Source organism: Eptesicus fuscus, chromosome 13 (genome assembly GCF_027574615.1).
Source record: "Eptesicus fuscus isolate TK198812 chromosome 13, DD_ASM_mEF_20220401, whole genome shotgun sequence".
NCBI classification, from domain to species: domain Eukaryota; kingdom Metazoa; phylum Chordata; class Mammalia; order Chiroptera; family Vespertilionidae; genus Eptesicus; species Eptesicus fuscus.
In genome coordinates, this window is record NC_072485.1 from 21,968,485 (window position 1) to 21,984,462 (window position 15,978).

Here is a 15,978-nt window from a genome sequence, read left to right on the forward strand (position 1 = left end):
TGCCAGCCTGTTTGCCCCCAACTTCCCTCCTCTCTGCCGGCCTGATCACCCCTAACTGCCCTCCCCTGCCGGCCTGATTGCACCCAACTGCCCTCCCCTGCCAGCCGGGTTGCTCCCAACTGTTCTCCCCTGCCAGCTTGGATCTTGCCCCCAACTGCCCTCCTGTGCCGGCCTGATCTCGCCCCCCAACTGCCCTCCCCTGCTGACCTGATCTCGCCCCCCAACTGCCCTCAACTGCTGGCCTGGTTGCCCCCAACTGCCCTCCCCTGCAGGCCTGATCTCGCCTCCAACTTCCCTACCCTGCTGGCCTGATCTCGCCCCCAAATGTCCTCCCCTGCCGACCTGATCGCCCCTAACGGCCTCTGCCTTGGCCCACACCAGCATGGCTTTGTCTGAAAGGAAGTCAGATGTCTGGAAGACGGCCAGTCGACCCGGTAATTAGCATATTACCCTTTTAGTAGTAGAGACAGATTATATAGGATAGGATTGCTTAAATGGGGGGAGGGAGCCTTTTTCATCAGGAGGAAATGCTCTTGGCAGACAATAAATACATAATCCCTGTATCTGGACTGATAGCCAGCCATATGCACTATACTGCCAAACTGGTCATTAAAAAATTGAATTGCTTTCTTACATTGTACACCAAACTGCTGTTGCCCTTAAAACCCCTCCTCAGCCCCCACCTTAAGTTCTGCCTTCACAGTTCACCCAGGTTAGGTTCTGATTGGTCAGTTTTTATGCCAGTCAACGTCAAAAGCTCTGCCTCCTAGGCAGCCATTGGCTCCTCGCATTTCACCCAGATTTGGTTCTGATTGGTTGGTTTCTGTGCTAGATTTGGTTGTGACTGGTCGGTTTCTATGCCAGTCAACATCAAAAGCTCCGCCTCCTAGGCAGCCATTGGCTCCTCACACTTCACCCAGATTTGGTTCTGATTGGTTGGTTTCTGTGCCAGTCAGCGTCTCTGGGCCTATCAACAGGCCTGATCAAAGAGGCGGGGCTGATCAGCAGCACCAGTGGAGGCCCTAGAGCAGGGGTCCTCAAACTTTTTAAACAGGGGGCCAGTTCACTGTCCCTCAGACCGTTGGAGGGCTGGACTATAGTTTAAAAAAAAACTATGAACAAATTCCTATGCACACTGCACATATCTTATTTTGAAGTAAAAAAAACAAAACGGCAAAAACACCTGCATGTGGCCTGCGGGTTGTAGTTTGAGGATGCCTGTCCTAGAGAAAGAGAGGCACGGCTGCTGGCCAGGCCCAAAGCGAAAGACAGAGGAAAGTGCTGATCAAGAGCTGCTATGGAGGCTACGGATCAGACCCTGTTTCTGTCTCCAGGCCTCTCTTCAGGCCTAATCCGCAGCCCCCTTGGCAGTCAGTGCTGGGTCCCGGCTCCCACAGCTGCAACAGTCAGTGCTGGGTCACCACGGCGACCCAGCACTGACTTCTGGTTGGTTGAGCCTTCAGTAGTTTTGGATGTTACGGACTCTGGGTTTTTATATATTAGGATTTACAGTTATTTTGTAATTGGCTGGAACATTCAATTTTTGTTTATAAGTGAGCAAATGTGGTTATGACAGGGATACACTAGATCCGTGTTCAGCAAACCGGCTCTCGAGCCATGGTTTGCCACTCTGTTGACTAATGAGTTTGCCTATCACTGACCTAGACTCTCGATTCCAATAATTACAGGCTGTTGTTGTTCCTTGTGATTAAGCCCCTATCCCAGTGGTTGGCAAACTCATCAGTCAACAGAGCAGCAAACCGTGGCTCGCGAGCCGCTGTTTGCCGACCACTGTACTAGATTAACAAAAGAGATCTGAGATGGGTATATGCTTTCTTTTTCTGCATTCTAGAATGGCTTATATATCCTGGAGATTTTCTGTTTAAACATTTTGCAAAATTTATTCCCCAAAACTACTTGGGGTTAGAGCAGTGATGGGCAACCTTTTGAGCTTGGTGTGTCAAACTTCGCCAAAAAACTGAGCATAACTCGGGTAGTGTGTCACTTTGAGGAAAAAACATTATTTCGCAAATGTTTCATCCTCAGGAGCAGCAAATGTTTCATCCTCGGCATGCTGCCGCCTCAGCGGCCGCGTGTCATCAGAAATGGCTACGCGTGTCATAGGTTCACCATCACTGGGTTAGAGCTTTACTGAGACTTTGACACCTTAAAAATCCTACCTAATAAAATGGTAATATGTAAATTACCATCACTCCGCTACGCCCATGATTGGGCCAGAGGGAGGCGCAGGGGGCGGGACTTGGGGTGGCCGGGGTAGCTGATTGGGCCAGCAGGACGCTGAGCTCGCGTCGCCAGTGGCGGCGCGAGCTCAGCGTCTGCGCCATGGCTGTGCTGCAGAACAGAAGGGGCCTCTGGAGCAGCGAGCTCACATCCCGCCACGGACTATCAAAAGCGTGGGAGCTGGGTGCCTGTCTGCTCCGGCACCAGGCCTTTCAGAAGCCTCCGCCGAGCCGGAGACTTCTGAAAGGCCTGGTGCACCAGCGGACAGGCACCCAGCTCCCCCGCGATGGAAAGCGAAAGCGTGTAGGGGATCCTACACCTCTAGTTTTATTATAATACTCAAATTTATTAATAGAGAACCAAACATTTTAGTCTTATAAACATCTACAATATTGTCCCTAATTTCTAATTTTCTGCATAATAGATTTATGTACCTTTCTTAGAATCTTGGCATTTCTTTAGAATCTTTCTTAGAAGTTCCTTAGAATCCTCAGCATTTTTATTTTAAAACAAAACACAACACAGGCCAAACATTAGTTCTTTCTCCCACTTTCCTTAGTTTAACAAACCTGAATTCATGCTTATTTTTTCCAGTTTTGAGAAACAACTGACATACATCACTATGTAAGTTTAAAGTGTTCAACTTGATGGTTTGATGAGCATGTATAGTGAAATGATCACCAGAATACGTTCAGCTAACATCCATTACCTTATATTGATAAAAAGAAAAAAATTTATCTTTGTGATGAGAACTCTTTAAGATCTACTCTCTTAACAACTTTCCTAAACAGTAAGTCCTCACCTAACATCATCAATAGGTTTTACAACTTTAAGGGAAATAACGTATAACAAAACCAATTCTACCATAGATTAATGGATATAAGCAAAACATCCTAGGGCACCCATGTAATCAATGTTATAATAAAACTTTGAAACGATGTTGAGGACCTGCTGTATATTATACAGCAGTGTTAACTAGAGTTAAGTTGAATTCAGAAAAAAAAACAGGAACGAGAAGGAAAAATATGACACCCAAATGGTAACATCTTGGCATAATTTAAAATATTTTGCTGAAATCCTTTTGTACTTTTCTATGCTATTATGTTAGTGGGATTACTCTTGACTATGTTGTATTACACACTTATGTGTAATCATTCTCCATGTCAATAGATGCATTTCTAGAATTCCATCCTTATATACATCTGTGTCTATAAACTTTCTATTTCACTAATATCTAGTTTTGTACCAGTTTCACACTTCCTATCTTTATAGCTCTATAATCTGTTATTAGTTGACAAAGTGAGGCCATCACTTACATATTGAACTCTGCTATTAAAAGAAAAAATGCAGCTCTCACACATTCTTTACGTGCAACTCAAAATATTAAGCGTTTCCACTGAGTTAACACTGTACAGCTCTATTTATTCATTCATGTATGCACCTCAGTGAGCACAGAGAACATTCCTAGGTTGATTTTTGAGAGGTGACTTTTCTATCCACAGCCACTTTCCCAGGCCAGGGGGCTGAGTTGTTCTAGTTCCCTTTCTCCATTAGTCTCCGTTTTTCAAAGAAAACATTATTTCAGAAGCTTTAGATCCCTTGCATGGGTCTAAAGTTTTGTTCTCCAGCCCCTACCTAGATTTTAAATCCCAACTTCTCCTCAATTGTATCCCAATACCTAGGCCTTATATAGACTCTTAGTGTCCCCGAGGCTTTGGGCTTTACTTACCTTCTTACTATTTATGCTTTAAGTTCATTTTATTTCTGACACCTGGGTATTAGTCATTGCAATTTATTATTATATGAAACTATTTGTGTATAATACTAATCTGACAATAATATTGCCATTCATCCTTTTTATTTGTTATATTTCTAACATGTCTTTGCCAACCTTTTATTTTTAACCTGTGTCCTTTTGTTTTAGTTTTGGCTTAAAAAGCATATACTGACTTTTCTTCTTTTTTTTTCTTTAAATCCTCACCTGAGGTTATTTTCTCCATTGATTTCTAGACAGAGTGGAAGGGAGGGAGGAGGTAGAGAGAGAGAGAGAAAGAGAGAAGGAAACATCTAAATGACAAAGACACATGGACTGGCTGCCTCCCACAAGCGCTCCCACCTGACATGTCCTTGACCAGAAATCTAACTCTGGAACCTTGGGTCTGCAGGCTGACTAACCACTGAGCAACCAGCCAGGGCTTTTTTGAGTCTTCTAACATAATCCCATTTACCATATACCTGATGTCATCCTATTCTTTATCATTGTATTTTATGCTTTCTAATTTTGTTTCCTTGACTTTTTATTATATGAAGTATATTTATTATATGAAGCATAGCATAGCGGTTTGTCTGATTTTGCACACAGCTTTTCCAGAGAATTTGCCCTTTCGTCAACATGGCTTTAACTACAACTTACGTATACACTAGAGGCCCAGTGCACGAATTCGTGCACGGGTTCGAGTCAATTGGGCCGGCTGGCGGGGCTGAGGGGCCACGGGTGGTTGGCCGGCCAGCCCCACGCCCTGGTCAAGCTCCTAGTTGAACTCCTGATAGAAGGAACAATTTGCGTATTAGCCTTTTATTATATAGGATTGATTCCTTTAGTGGCCTCTCACAAAACTCACCAAAGCTGACTGACTCAGACACAGGTTCTTCAGGGAATTTTTAGAATTTTGTCCAAAAGTTAAATCCAGAATTTAGTTCAACTTAAAACTTACTTTGTTAGTAACCATGTTTCCTGACATGTGGAAAAACTGGTCTGTGGCAAGCAGAAAAAAATAAGAGAGAGAGATGGGAGAGACCTATCATTCCGCAGGCCAATGCTCTATCCACTGAACCAAACCAGCTAGGGCAATGTAGGCCATATTGAGTCATTGGCTCCTAATGTTCTTAAGCTCACCGTTACATCTGCCTTCCTGTTCTTGGTTTTTCAATCCTACCTTCCATGTTTGTAAACCAAAAAGAGTCCCCTTTGCCAAAACTAGTTCAGATTGGGAGTTTCTATCACAAATAGTTAACTTTTTATTAAATGTACTTTGTTTTCTAAAATGTTCTTAAATAAGTCTAGTATCTTAAAGATACAATATTATAACTTTATTCTACTAATCCACAATATATATTTTTAAATATATAAATAAATACATAAACACATCTCTGAATGCATTTTCAATGCAAAAATGAAATTGTATATAAAAAATGAAATTGTATATAAAACAAAGTTCACATAAGAAATATAACAAACTTTTACTTCATCCCCTTATTTCTAATGTTTTAATTGAAGATATTTGGGTCCAAATGATTAGTTTGCTTTATAATATTTTCATTTCAAAAGCTGTATTTTTTTTTACAAATATTTACTTTTAGTTTGACAAATATTTACTTTTCATACTAGCATGCTGGCTTTCTTAAGTTAAAAAACATTCTAAATGACCAAGTGACTGATCTTAAGCTCCCTACCGCCCCCTCCCCTGCCCCCCGCCTTCAAAAAGCATGTGAATGAACCCTTGCTTTTTCTTCCCTTCTATTGCCCTCACTTCTATGAGGTCATGCACCATTGTGCTATTTATGTTCAAATTACCACATTACCTAGAAAGACCCTGGAGTGAAAAGTACTTTATGTAGAAATGAACATTGAAAGATTAGAAGATTTTTAACTTCATAAATTGTGAGAGTTACTGTGGAAAATACATTTCTAGAATAAGCAAACTCAAATATTGAAAAAATGGAAAAATGTCAGTTAAAAATACTGTACGTGTTAGGTTTATTTTCACGAGCAGATTTTTCACAGCAAACACTAGATCTCCATATAATAGGATAAAAAAAGTTTATACAGCAGGACTGAACCTTGGCTAATCTATGAAACTTGGCTTTTGAAGTGTTTCCCATGTTATTAATTGATAAGATGTTTTGTAGGCCTAGAGCACTAGATTCTACTGCATAAGTCTGCGTAGGTTGTTTGTGTAAACAATGTGTTTTATGGTAAATATCACAACTGGTTGCGCAGGCAAAAAAAAAGTGCTCCAGACAAAAGCCCTAATCTGAGCCTTAAGTGGGCTTTACTGGACAGAAACGCAGTATAGATGCTGGAGAGTTCACTGTTGGAGAAAGAAGTGTGTTTCTGTGTGACCTCTATGAGGGAGAACTTTGGAAACATCTAGATTTCTTTAGATTGCATTGTAATAAACCATAACCATAATTAAAACCACTTCTGAATCTTAAAACTCATAATCTCCAAACATATAGGTGTTCCTGAAGTCAGAGTATAGAAAATTCACTGATATTTTCAGATTGCATATTGCAACTAAATTTTAAACTACCATGTGTTAAATTTTGGTATAGTATCAAAGATTATCTAAACTGTTGGAAAGGCTATTAAAATATTATTCCTTTTCCAACTACATACCTGTGTAGATTTTTTTCACATACTTCAATCAAAATAAAATCTCCTCAAATGAAATATAAAAGTATATATGAGAATCAAGCTGTCTTCTATAAGTCATAAATAAGAGATTTACAGAGTGTTAAATAAAACAATGTCACTTTTTAGACTATTTTTTAAAATCTGGAAAATAGTTACTGTTCATCAAAATATTTATGCAATAGGTTTATTAGGGCTTCTTGGACCAAAAAATTGAGAACCAATGCTTTAAAAGAACAGATGGGCAGTACATTTTTAATACCTAACACAATAACACTGAGCTTTCTACATATCTGACACAAATGTATATGCCAAGATGTTTTCTCTCTCAACTCTGAAGAGGGATGGAGAGACAAGAGTGACCTGGAACAGTTAAAGAGACCAAACTAGTTATCATCAAGCCCACAGTTTATCTGTACTTTCTGTGGTGTACATATATTGCACTTTCATTTTCCATATGTACTATGTAATGTGTGAAAGATTAGAAAGCACTGTCTAGAAGAACTGCCTTACATCTAGTTATCTTACTTCAGGTGTCCAAGTTATTCTCCATGACACTGTCATTTGAAATGTACTGAACAAATAACATGAACAATGGGTTATATTAAAACTCTTTGGAATGACGTTACAAATTTTTAACCCTTTGCACTCGCTTGCTTTTTTCTCGATTCCTTTATTCTACTTGGGATTTAATTTTTTAAATACCCCAGATTTTACAAAGCGCGGCAGTAGAATAAAAAACTGGAGTTTCTTTTCATACAAACTTATTTATTTGGATTTTTTTATATTTCAAATTATTGATACATTCAAAGAGTATAAAAAGAGCTGCTACCGATGCTAACCGTGTCGAGTCACACTCGACATCCGAGTGCAAAAGTTTAAACGGCTCTAAAGACATTAATACATTTTTGAAGGCAGTAACAATTTCCAATTTCTTTTCTAACTAAAGTTCAAATGAATGAGAAGTACAAGAAACAGCTTAATTATCTCTTTCCATAGCCATTAGTCAAATTATCTATACATATAAAAGCCTAAGCGACCTTTACGACTGGTTGACCGGTCACTATGACGTGCACTGACCACCAGGGGGCAGATGCTAAACAAAGGAGGTTCCCCCTGGTGGTCAGTGTGCTCCCTCAGCCAACCTCCCACGGTCCCTCCCCTCCACCAGCTGGCTGGCCCCAATCGCCCACCAGGCTGAGGAACCCCACCCATGCACAAATTCGTACACCGGGCCTCTAGTATTTTCATGTTCTGTAATTATCAGATAGCAGTGTAAAGTGTTTATTTATCAATGAAAATATATTAAACCATAACTAAAGAATTACAAAGCTTTTCCCAGCTAAATAAAGTATTAGTGAGAAAAAAGCATTTATAATATGCAAAAAAAGTTTATTATAGGAGTTCTATTAAAAATAAAACTTAATTCAATAAATATTTGAGGGTACACTAAAACAAATCAGGGAAAAAGTGGAAAGGGATAAAGGTTTTGCTATTATATATGTTTAACATCTTCGAGATATTTCTTCATCTGTCAATTTTGAATATAACTACCTTATACAATTTTCATATTATGATTAAATCAAATATATTTGCTTTACCTGGAATGCTAATGAATTTCATTCTTTAAAAAATATATATTGTGTTTAATCACTAGTACTGTGGCAATGATATTTACTAACAATTCTCTAGATAAAAGAAGTGTTAGGTTTGCAACATATAAATTAAATAGGCATTTGTAAATTAGTTTGGAACTTTTTGTTTCAAGTGGGAAATGCATTGCAAATATCTTAAAAAGACTAATCTCAGAATGACTGTTTTGTAAACTGTGAGGTGACTGTATAGTCAAGTATCAGGTAGATAATAATATCCAAGCATAGTTTCCAATGTAAATCCTGGGGCCTCAAAAGCGTTTGCTAAAATAAATTTAACCTGGTGTCTGGTATATTTTAAGAATTTTAAAATTCAATATTCAATTTCCTAATCAGAAACTTATTTATAAGATACTGTTTCTCTAAGATGATGATGATGAAGAACATGCTAATTAATTTAATGGTTAATAAAACAACTGCTAAAGTGCTACTTATCAGAATACAGTAGTTCAAGACTGGCGATTCTGAAAAATAACGAAAACTACATGACATTCAAACAACTTAACATAGGTTAAAAAAGTAAAAAACAACTAAGTTCACAGTGGAATAAAAACAATTTCCTTTTAGTAATAATTTCTTCTTAAAAACAAAAACAAAATAAAAAACACATATAAAAAAACCCCAAGCACTAGAGTTCCAGCAGAACACAAGTCTAAGAATTAGATATTACTCCTTCTGTTACAATATTATATCTAGTTCTGATTTTTACATCTATGTAAAGGAACGTTTTCAAAAGTTCAGAGAAAAGTGCATTACTGCAGGATAAAATATTAAGAATGATGATGTTTGACAAGAAGCAAACTAAAAAAGGCATTATACTTTGAGGTTAAAATAGGAAGAGGGGAAATATTCTTGCCTCCTCTAAATTTAAAATGAAAAGACACAATTAAGAATATTTAAGCATCAACTAAACACACACACACAAAACCCACATCTATTTTGCTAGGCTCTATTACCTCTGCTGTTGCTTTCTGGATAGGCAAGTGTAGGCTTATTTGGGGAGCGTCGAAGATCACTATTAAGGAAAGGCTTATCTGGTGGATATACTACATATGAAGATGTGGAATGGCGAAGCATACTTCCATTAGACCTTGATGGTTCAGCTAAGATATTCTGAAAGATAAAAATACAGAAATAACCTTTCAAATTTAAATGCAAATGGCATGTGTATACATACACATACACACACACATACACGCACCCACACACCCATGAATGTTCATGACTGAGAACCAGACTGTTTATATGTTCCACTGATAGAGACAACAGAAACAACAGAGTCCACTAATCATATGTGACAGAATCCAATCATCACTTTAAAACAGGTGTGGGGGACCTTTTTCTGCCAAGCAGCATTTGGATATTTAGAACATCATTTGTGGGCCATACAAATAGTCTGCTATACTTGGTAAACATTTAATTAACTCACCCCTAATGCCTTGGCAGGGCCAGACCAAATGATTTCATGGGCCTTATATGACCCACGGGCCGGACGTTCCCATGTACACTTTAAAATAAGAAAAGTTTTAAAGTGTTTCATATTTGTGTGAGTCTAGCCATATGCCAGACACTATAAAAAGGAAATAATGTTAGCCGTGGCTGGGTAGCTCAGTTGGTTAGTGTGTGTACCTCATACACCAAGGTTGTGGCTTTGATCCACAATAAGGGCACATACAAGAATTAACCAGTGGGTGCATAAATAAGTGGAACAACAAATCAATGTTTCTCTCTTTCTCTAAAAAAAAAAAAAAAAGGAAACAATATTCACACAACTTGAATACAAACGCTGCACAGAAATACTTTATTATACTCACAATTTATGTTAAAAATGTTTACTGTAAAATGCATATTCAGAAAAATATTGTATTTTTACAGTATCAGAAACTGACACAAAATGACTGCATTCATCTATCCCCAATCAACTAAATACTTCATGAATATTTGTCAAATGTCCAGCCAACTCATTTTGAATGCCAAGGTTTAATCCATGTGGTGTACATAGTCCTTGCCTCAAAAACTTTACATTTAGTTAGGGGGGAGAAAGGGAAGCAAAGAAAACATTAAAGCTTATCAAAGTTTATTTCCACACACACATGTTCTGTCATAAATGGGATTCTGTTCAATTTGGGATTCTGTTCCACATGATAATTTTCAGTGCAGGAGATACTAAATGTGGACTTTTGTGTTACAGGTGACTTCCTTTTAGTGCAGAGATCTAGAGTGGGGGAAGTAATGGAGAAACTGAAAGCTAAGGGGAAAGGAAGATATGACTGCTAACTGCTAAAAATTCTCAACATTCATTTTTCTTATTCAAGTAGCCACAGTAATGCAGGCTTTTGACTCCTACTGTTAGAGAACTGCAACTATTTATACAGCACCAGAAAAAATCTGTTTCCAGAAAAGGACAAAGAAATATAAATATTTACAATAATAGTAAAAAATCTCTTGGTATAAACTAAGGCCACCAAAATAACCACATTGTATCTAAATCTTATTAAAAACTGAAGACTATTTCATTTTTAAAAACCATGCAGTTTTTCAGTTAAGAAAGCCAATGCAAAACACACATTATGGCTATGAAAACTAAAGGAGAGGGGAAAGAACTTGGAAGGGGTAGGAGTAAGTCTCAAAAGTGGTAAATCAATGGTAGGTCTATTGTAAAAAGTATGTTCACATGAAACAAGGACTGAGAGTTAATATTTTTCTAGTTTTTTGGCAATCTGGCATCAGGTTTGGCAGGTGGCTGGTGAGTTTTCAATTATTATAATTCTAGAGGCCCAGTGTGAAATCGCACAAGACCGAGACCCACTGTGCCGCGAGGCCCATCAATGCACCTTCTGGTGACTGTTTGATCGTTACAGCACTGGCCTTTTATAATATAGTTATAATGCTGACAAAGCTCTTGAAAAGCACCATGCATATAGCTTAATTTTAAATATGATTCTTCACAGAAAACTTTAGGTCTTCATACAAACTACTAAATCCTATCATGTAGCAACAATGGTTAGGAAATAGTCCTTATCAATATATTTATGAACATAAACTCCCTGAAAATTCACTTATGATTTTTAAAACTATTTTTGTTAGAATTACTGAACATTGCACATATATTAACAGAAGGGCTGTGCCTAAATAATTTACCAAATAAAACAAAACAAAAAAACACCAACCTCATTAAAATCACTGCCTGCTAGCTCTTATAAAATAGTTTAAGATTTTTCCAAAAAAAATTTGTCACATATATGTCATCAAAATACTGCTTGGGTTGGGTCAGCAAACTATGCAATGTCTTTATATAAACATGCAAGTTATAAAAAGATGGGTCCCCCCGCACCCCACCATTTGCGAAAAGCAATGCTAAATGTATTCCATTTTCTAAGTCAGCCAACTCATTTTGAATGCCAAGGTTTAATCAATGAAACTCAAATGTCCTCATTTCTGTCAGCAGTCTGAAGCAAAGAGTAGGAAGACAAAATAAAATGGTTTTGAAAAATTATTTACAATACTATTTTTAAATCACATTAAAACAAGACATGCAAAACTAACATATACTCTTAATGTGTCTAAATGTGTATACTAAAAAGAATAAAGGACAAAATTTGATATATACATAAATATTATTCAGCCTTTAGAAGGAGGGAAATCCCATCACATGCTACATAATGGATGAACCTTAAGGACATTATGATTAGTCAGTCACAAAAAGACAAATATTTTACTATTCCACTTACTAGCACATGAGGTATCTAAGGTAGTCAAATTCATAAAAACAGAAAGTAGAATCTTGGTTACCAGGGGCGGAGGGGAGGTTGCAAATGGGAGTTCTTGAATGTATATAGAGCTTCAATTTTAAAAGATGACAAAATTCTGGAGATCTGATTCACAACAATGTAAATATATTTAACACTAGTGTACACTTAGCCCAACTGGCGTGGCTCAGTGGTTGAGCGTTGACCTATGAATCAGGAGGTCACAGTTCAATTCCCGATCAGGGCACATGCCCGGGTTTCAGGCTCAATCCCCAGGTGGGGGTGTGCAGGAGGCAGCAAATCAATGATTCTCTCGCATTATTGATGTTTTTATCTCATCTCCCTCTCCCAAATCAATAAAAATATATTTTAGGAAATAAATAAACCATACACTTAAAAATGGTTAAGATAGTAAAGTTTAGGTAAACCCTAAGACAAATAAAAAAAACTGTAAGGAATTATACACTTCAGGGGTTAGAAAAGCAGTATTATTTTTAAGAGTTGGAAGCTCCATAGAAACAATCCTATAAAATAAAGATGTAATATGCAAATTAACACTCACACCCTCACAAGATGGCTGCCTACGACCAGGACGGCAGGGGGGTTAGTGAGGGATGACCAAATGACTGAACAAGCAGGCTGTGTGCGGCGACCAGGCCAGCCGGGGGGGCCATGAGGAGTGACCAGGCCGGCAGGGGAGGGGCAGTTGGGGGCAACCAGGCTGGCAGAGGGGGGGCAGTTAGGGGTGACCAGGCTGGCAGGGAGGGCAGTTAAGAGCGACAAGCCTGGCAGGGAGGGGGCAGTTAGGGGTGACCAGGCCAGGGGGGGCAGTTAGGGCGACCAGGCTGGCACGCAGAGGCAGTGAAGGGCAATCAGGCCGGCGGGGGCAGTTAGGGGTGACCAAGCCAGTGGGGGGCAGTTAGGGGCGACCAGGCAGGCAGGCAGGCATGCGAGCGGTTAGGAGCCAGTGATCCAGGATTGTGAGAGGGATGTCCGACTGCCAGTTTAGGCCCAATCCCCGGGCTGGGGGACCCCCCGCCCATGCACGAATTTCGTGCACCAAGCCTCTAGTCTATATATGTAAAAGCCTAATATGCAAAGTGTCCCTCAGGAGTTCGAATGACCAGGAAGGAGTTTGATCGCTTGCTATGACGTGCGCTGACCACCAAGAAGGGAGGCCCTGGTCAGCAGCCGCTAGGGACCCTACCCCTGCATGTTTGTGCACTGGGCCTCTAGTCTAGTATAATCTCCCTATCCTACCTAATAATAGACAAATATGCAAATTGACCGCACATTCGCTATGCCTGCGATTGGCCAGGAGGCGCGGGGGGGGCGGGACTCGGGGTGGCCGATTGGGCCGGCGGGACACTGAACTTGCGGTGCCAGCAGTGGCTCGAGCTCAGCGTCTGCGCCATGGCTGTGCTGTGGCATACAAGGGGCCTCTGGGGCAGCGAGCTCATGTCCCACCGCGGACCATCAAAAGTGGGGAGCTGGGTGCCTGTCCACTCAGGCACCAGGCCTTTCAGAAACCTCCGCCACGCTGGAGGCTTCTGAAAGGCCTGGTGCACCAGCGGACAGGCACCCAGCTCCCACGCTTTTGCTTTTGATCGCTGGTGCACCAGGCCTTTCAGAAGCCTACCCTGTGATCGAAAACGAAAGCGTGTAGGGGACCCTACACGTGCATGATTCAATCATGCACTGGGCCTCTAGTTTTACAATAAAAGAAAAAGGAGTTTCAAAACAGTTGACTTGCCCACTACCTCTCCCTATTATGTCCCTCTACCCTATTCCACGTCCCCCATCACAACCTCACTCCCTGCAGAAAAGGGGCAATCACATTTTATGTGATTAACTGAACAATGAACTAGTTCTCAAAAGAGAACTCGCCAACCTACCTACACTGCTCTCACTCTGACTTCCCTCTCCTGAAACAAGGAGTGAGCTTGTGTAACTAACATACTCAAAGTCTTGGTTCCTATAAAACCCCTCTCCCTTCTGATGCCATCTAGTTCTCCCTCCCTACCAGATCTTTCACATTGCTATTAAGGACAAAACTAGGAAAAAAGAGAAAGGAAAAATTAAAAACTTTCCTCAACTTTAGGACTCCCCTCCAGCTCCTGCTTCATTTCTCAGCTTTAATAAAAAGTCCCTCACAATATCTATAATTGCTGCCACCTCTTAATCACATCTCCCTCCTACCCATTTCAATCGGTTTTTAGTGGATGGAACACCACACTCTTTGGTTTTCCTCTTAACACAGGCTCCTCCCTCAGAATCTCCTTGGATCTTTTTTTTTTTTTAAATCCTGGCAGTCCCCAAAGCTTAGTACTCCCACCTCTTCTCATTTTCACCTACATGGTTTCCTCTGATGATCTCGCCTACTCTCAGGGTTTTGAAAAGCCTTTATTTGCTAAAAACTTTCAAGTTTAAATTCAGAATACAGAGTTCTCCCTCTTAAACTCTATATTCAAATCAACCTTCCCACTCATCTCCACTGGGATGTCAATATGGGCTTCCCAAGTTAACATGTCTATAACCAAATTCTTGAATCTTATCCCCAAACCTGCTCCTCTCTCAGCATAGCACAATAAGTGGCACCACCATTTACCCAACTACTCAGGCCAAAATCCTTGGATGGAGTCATTTCTCATATATCCCACATCTAATCTTTGTTGGACTCTGTCAAAATATATCAAGAAACTCCCCCAACTTCTCATCAATGCCACTACTAATGCTCCGGTTGACATTACTGTGATCTTTCGTCTGGACTAACAGGATAGCTTCTTAACCTTTTGCACTCGGATGTCGAGTGTGACTCGACACTGTTAGCATCAGTAGCAGCTCTTTTTATACTCTTTGAATGTATCAATAATTTGAAATATAAAAAAATCCAAATAAATAAGTTTGTATGAAAAGAAACTCCAGTTTTTTATTCTACTGCCGCGCTTTGTAAAATCTGGGGTATTTAAAAAATTAAATCCCTAGTAGAATAAAGGAATCGAGAAAAAAAGCAAGCGAGTGCAAAGGGTTAACCATTTTTGTCCACATCCCCTTAGTCCAGCGGTCGCCAACCTTTTGGACCTCATGGACCACCAGTGGTCCATGGATCACTGGTTGGCGACTGCTGCCTTAGCCTGCTCTCCAAATAGTCCTTATGATTCTTTTTTAAAAGTAAATTAATTCAAATAATACTCCTAGTCCAAACCCTCCAATGGCTTTCCATCACTGAAAAAAATCCAAAATCTTATCATGGCTTAGAAGGCCCCACATAATCTGACCCACGCTAACCCTGACCTCATTTCCCACCACTCTCTCCTTACCACCAGCACCATTTCCCAGCCATACTAACTATCTTGAATTTCTAGAATGCGCAGTACCCTCCATTTTCATTTGCTAAGTTTACTCTGCCTGGAAAGCTCCCTTCCTCACACCATGGAGTGATCTGCCTGTCAGTGCAGCTTTCCCTGACTGCCCGATCTAAAGCAGTAAGTGCCCTTCTGTCACTCAATCTCCTTACTCTTTAAAAAAAAAAAAAAAAAATCCTACCTGACATACATATATTATCTATATGCCCTGTGGAATAAAAAATATACTTGGTGTCTGTCCCTGGTTCCTGACATTCAAAAACTTGAAATTTCTTAAGTGATAGCAGTGTCTTTCTTATCTAATAGTGGGGCCCCCTAGTTAACTTTAGGATGAGAGCTGTTAGCCAGAAAAACCAGCCAGGTGATTAAAGAGTTAGACATTTTAGCTACACACCCAGACCTCAGAAGGGAGAGGAATTGGACATTGAGTTCAGTCACCAATGGCCAATGATCTCACCAAACATGCCTCCATAATGAAACCTCAAAAAAACAAACAAACTTGCAGTTAATTTCTGGGAGCGTCCAGATTGGTCATGAAATCCTCTTTAGTAGTACCA

General features: G+C 39.8%; 1 protein-coding gene across 5 annotated transcripts in view; it reads right to left on the reverse strand.

Annotated features, from left to right (window-relative positions):
* CEP57 (centrosomal protein 57) overlaps positions 1 to 15,978 on the reverse strand; it is a 55,557-nt gene that overhangs the window by 26,944 nt on the left and 12,635 nt on the right. For 4 of the 5 annotated variants that reach the window (XM_054725076.1, XM_054725077.1, XM_054725078.1 and 1 more), the window contains exon 2: positions 9,264 to 9,420. In XM_054725076.1, the coding sequence (XP_054581051.1) occupies positions 9,264 to 9,384 (121 nt within the window). In that variant the 5' untranslated portion in view covers positions 9,385 to 9,420. Of the gene's footprint in view, positions 1 to 4,222; positions 4,248 to 9,263; positions 9,421 to 15,978 lie in introns of those variants that run through there. The other variant, XM_054725079.1, reaches the window with a different exon arrangement.